Source organism: Diplotaxodon limnothrissa, linkage group LG23, assembly GCF_057381915.1.
Source record: "Diplotaxodon limnothrissa isolate DT_005_m linkage group LG23, D_limnothrissa_male_GT1.1, whole genome shotgun sequence".
Classification (NCBI taxonomy): domain Eukaryota; kingdom Metazoa; phylum Chordata; class Actinopteri; order Cichliformes; family Cichlidae; genus Diplotaxodon; species Diplotaxodon limnothrissa.
The window spans coordinates 11,857,725-11,861,291 of record NC_140617.1 but is presented as its reverse complement, the minus strand read 5'-3'; the positions used below and the strand labels follow the sequence as shown (position 1 = coordinate 11,861,291).

Sequence of the window (3,567 nt, the reverse complement as noted above, 5' to 3'; positions counted from 1 at the left end):
CGAGCTACTTTCTATTTTAAATTCCCTGAATTTAAAATACTCTCTAGACCCAGCTGGGGAGCTACCCAGAGCTCTAAACCCACTTAACAAACAAACAAAACAGTATATAAAATCAAAACAGATAAAATCAGAACAGTAGATAAAATCAGTAGTTAATGTAAGTTTTGAAATTTAAGCTTAACAAACAAACAAAACAGTATATAAAATCAAAACAGATAAAATCAGAAATAGATAAGATCAGTAGTTAGTGTAAGTTTTGAAATTTAAGCTTAAAAGTGTGGATTTGGTGCTTTATTCAAATGCAGCTGAGAATAGGTGAGTCTTCAACCTGGATTTAAATAAACTGAGTGTTTCAGCTGATCTGAGGCTTTCTGGGAGTTTGTTCCAGATATAAGGAGCATAAAAGCTGAATGCAGCTTCTCCGTGTCTGGTTCTGACTCTGGGAACTGATAAAAGACCGGATCCAGATGACCTGAGGGATCTGGAAGGTTCATACTGGGTCAGGAGGTCACTGATGTATTTTGGTCCTAAACCATTCAGAGCTTTATAGGCCAGCATCAGAACTTTAAAGTCTATCCTCTGACGGACAGGCAGCCAGTGTAAGGACCTCAGAGGTCCACTTTTTTGGTCTTAGTGAGGACTCGAGCAGCAGAGTTCTCAATGAGCTGTAGTTGTCTGACTGATTTTTTAGGTAGACCTGTAAAGATGCTGTTACAGTAATCAAGCCTACTAAAGATGAATGCATGGACTAGTTTTTCCAGGTCCTGTTCAGACATCAGATCTTTTATCCTTGATATATTCTTGAGGTGATAGTAAGCTGACTTTGTTATTGTCTTAATGTGTTTTTCTAAGTTTAGGTCTGCATCCATCACTACACCCAAATTTCTCGCCTGGTTTGTGGTTTTTAGATGTATAGATTGAAGTTCTCTGGTGACCTGTAATCGTTTTTCTTTGGCGCCAAAGACTATTACTTCAGTTTTGTTTTTGTTTAGTTGGAGAAAATTGTGGCACAACCAGTCATTAATTTCCTCAGTGCATTTACCAAGAGCCTGTACAGGGCCTCGGTCTCCTGGTGACATTGTGATATATATTTGTGTCATCTGCATAGCTGTGGTAGTTTATTTTGTTGTTCTTTATAATCTGTGCCAGTGGGAGCATGTAAATGTTAAACAGAGAGGGTCCCAAAGGGATAAAGTTTTATTGAATTATGAAATATAAACATACAAGAACAACCTGCAACAAAGACACTCAATATGACACGCTAAACAGCAGGGCAGGAGACTTCAGGAGTGGGCACATCAACTCCCTGTAGAGACAAGAAAGCTGAGCCGATTCAGCCGTTCAACAATTCGTTTACAGAACCGTGCCGCCACTCAGCTCACCGTGTTCACGTCGTCAATGACGACATCCTTCTCCGAAACCTCAAGGTCACTTTCTGTGTCATTGTGCGAGCGGTATTCTTCACTCTCCGTCTCTACAGAGCTGGGCTTTAAAAGAAAGGAAGCGGCCATGTTTTAAGATGCTCTTCATGTCTGTAACTAAAATTAAAACCACAGGCTAAAGAAACCAAGCGTGTGGTCTCTGGAGTGAGTTTTACAACTTTAAATTTACAGCTCTGCATAAAACTAATGGGGGAGAAAAATACACAGCAGAGTTTGCTTCCTTGTCTCCCCCCCCGCACAATACCAACCTCATAGTCAGGGTCAACCTCAGGTCCATCATCGTCAGCAGCAAGCTCCTGAGAGAGCGCCTCCACCCAAGTCTGCTGCTCCTCCACATCATCGTCCTCCTCCTCCTCGTCATCTACGTCATCCTGTTTTCTCTTACTGCCCTTTCCACAGGGCTTTGCAGGAGACACTCTGATTTCTGTTCACAAAGCATGACCTTTCATGATGCAGTGTTCACTCAATTTCAGAGAAAACTTTAAAAGTTAATTTATATTTAAACCTTCAAGCAGGAGAAAAACACTTTAATTAAATCATGTACAAGAGTGTCCTGCTCAGAGGGGACAACAGTACAATCATAAGTTCCATATACTGTATGGCACATCCAAACACTACTTAAGCACAAACAATATAACACTTATAAACTTCAGGATCAAAGAATGAATACCTAGTGAAAGTAAACTGAACTTGCCACGAGTGTCTGAAATTCTTAAGTTTTGTTCAGTAAGCGGCTGCAGAAGGCCAGACAACTTTTTAATTACACATAAGGCTGCTTAGTCAATCAGCTTTTTAACAAGAGGTTCAGATAAACATTGTTTTACTGCTGAATTGCTCAAACCGTTTGTTTCATGATTCTAAACAGAGTCCCTCAGTAACTCTAAAAACTGAAATATTCTGTAGGCAAAGCTGCAAGCCAGCAGTTATTCACATTAACAGTTGAAGAGTCAAAGGTAAAACGTAGAGCCAGTACAAGTACATTTGGCCCCATTTTCAAATTCTTTTCTCTACTAATGTCACAAACTGTCATCTAATTGTCTCCACTGACTTATTTTAAGTATCAGCCGTGTCTGAACAGTGTGACAGTGGGATCAGTCCGTGTCCTGTTCATATTATTCGACAAAATAAACAACATGCACCTACCTGGGGACAGGGACAGTCCGATTCTGCTGGACACCGGATAGCCGAGGGCACTCTGCATCCAGCGGGGCAGGACGTACAGCAGCAGGCGGGTGACCCGGCTCAGGCGCTTGCGGCCTGTGAGGCTCTGGCGCCCAGGGCTGGAAACCGTGGGGTTAACGAGGACGTTTTCCTTTGTCTGCCGTAAGCCCAGCACCCACCAAAAGCCGCGGTATGCACGCACCTGCAAATCAGAGCAATGTTACTTTAGCTAAAGCTGGAGAGAGGGGTGTAACTTTGTCAGCTACGTACAACGATGCCAAAGGGCCAGAAGAGGCCGCGCAGCAGGGAGGGAAGCACCCCGTCTCTCCTCACAACTCTGTCCTGCAGGTAAGTAGACACGACCGGTGAAAAAACAAAACACAAACAACCTTCCTGCTAGTGCGAGAGGACCCGAGCAGCTAGCAGAAGCGAGAAGTCCCCCTCTCCTTTACCTCAGTATTGTTAGTCTGGACCCGGACCTGATCCTGCCCCAGCTCCACAACTTCGCTGACGCCCTCAAGACTCATTCTTCTGCGGGCTAAAACCTGAAGCTGGAGGGCTGCGATAGACCGAGGACGAACTGAGAAACCACAGCTTGTGAAGGAGTTAGAGCATGAAATGTACCCTGAAGCGTCAACGCTGCAGCCAATCAATGCAGACAAATGCACCTGCTGCAATCAGCGCGAGCCAATGAGCAAATCGCCAATTAACCTCCATCAGGCCAAAAAAGGCGGGCAAAACGGTTTGGGCTGGGAGGGATCACAAACGGGATATAGAAAACTTAAAATGCAGCCGTGAAATATACACGTGTCTCTGCAACTGAAAAATATATATGTTTTCTATCAGCGCTTAAACATGCGATCTGTAAGTCAAAGTTTTGGGTTGTAATCTCAAAATTTCTGCTACATAACTTGAATTTCGGGGGGCCAACTTCTTGTTATTTTTACATTACTAAGTCTAAGAC

General features: G+C 43.3%; 1 protein-coding gene across 1 annotated transcript; it reads right to left on the bottom strand.

The window, feature by feature from the left end:
* Positions 1 to 1,248: 1,248 nt before the first annotated feature.
* Positions 1,249 to 3,130, bottom strand: org (oogenesis-related gene). The gene is made up of 6 exons (XM_085348779.1): positions 3,056 to 3,130; positions 2,874 to 2,945; positions 2,586 to 2,805; positions 1,691 to 1,866; positions 1,383 to 1,487; positions 1,249 to 1,323 (listed from the first exon to the last, which is right to left on the bottom strand). Exons 1-6 carry the CDS (start codon positions 3,128 to 3,130, stop codon positions 1,249 to 1,251), a joined length of 723 nt encoding a protein of 240 aa, XP_085204905.1.
* Between the last annotated feature and the right edge of the window lie 437 nt (positions 3,131 to 3,567).

Bases quoted from the DNA above. Each gene is read 5' to 3' on its own strand.
- org (XM_085348779.1), bottom strand. From the start codon at position 3,130: ATGAGTCTTGAGGGCGTCAGCGAAGTTGTGGAGCTGGGGCAGGATCAG. The intron at 2,806-2,873 runs GTACGTAGCTGA...TCTGATTTGCAG, and splicing joins TCTGGCCCTTTGGCATCGTT to GTGCGTGCATACCGCGGCTT. The intron at 1,324-1,382 runs GTGAGCTGAGTG...GAATCGGCTCAG, and splicing joins TCATTGACGACGTGAACACG to CTTTCTTGTCTCTACAGGGA.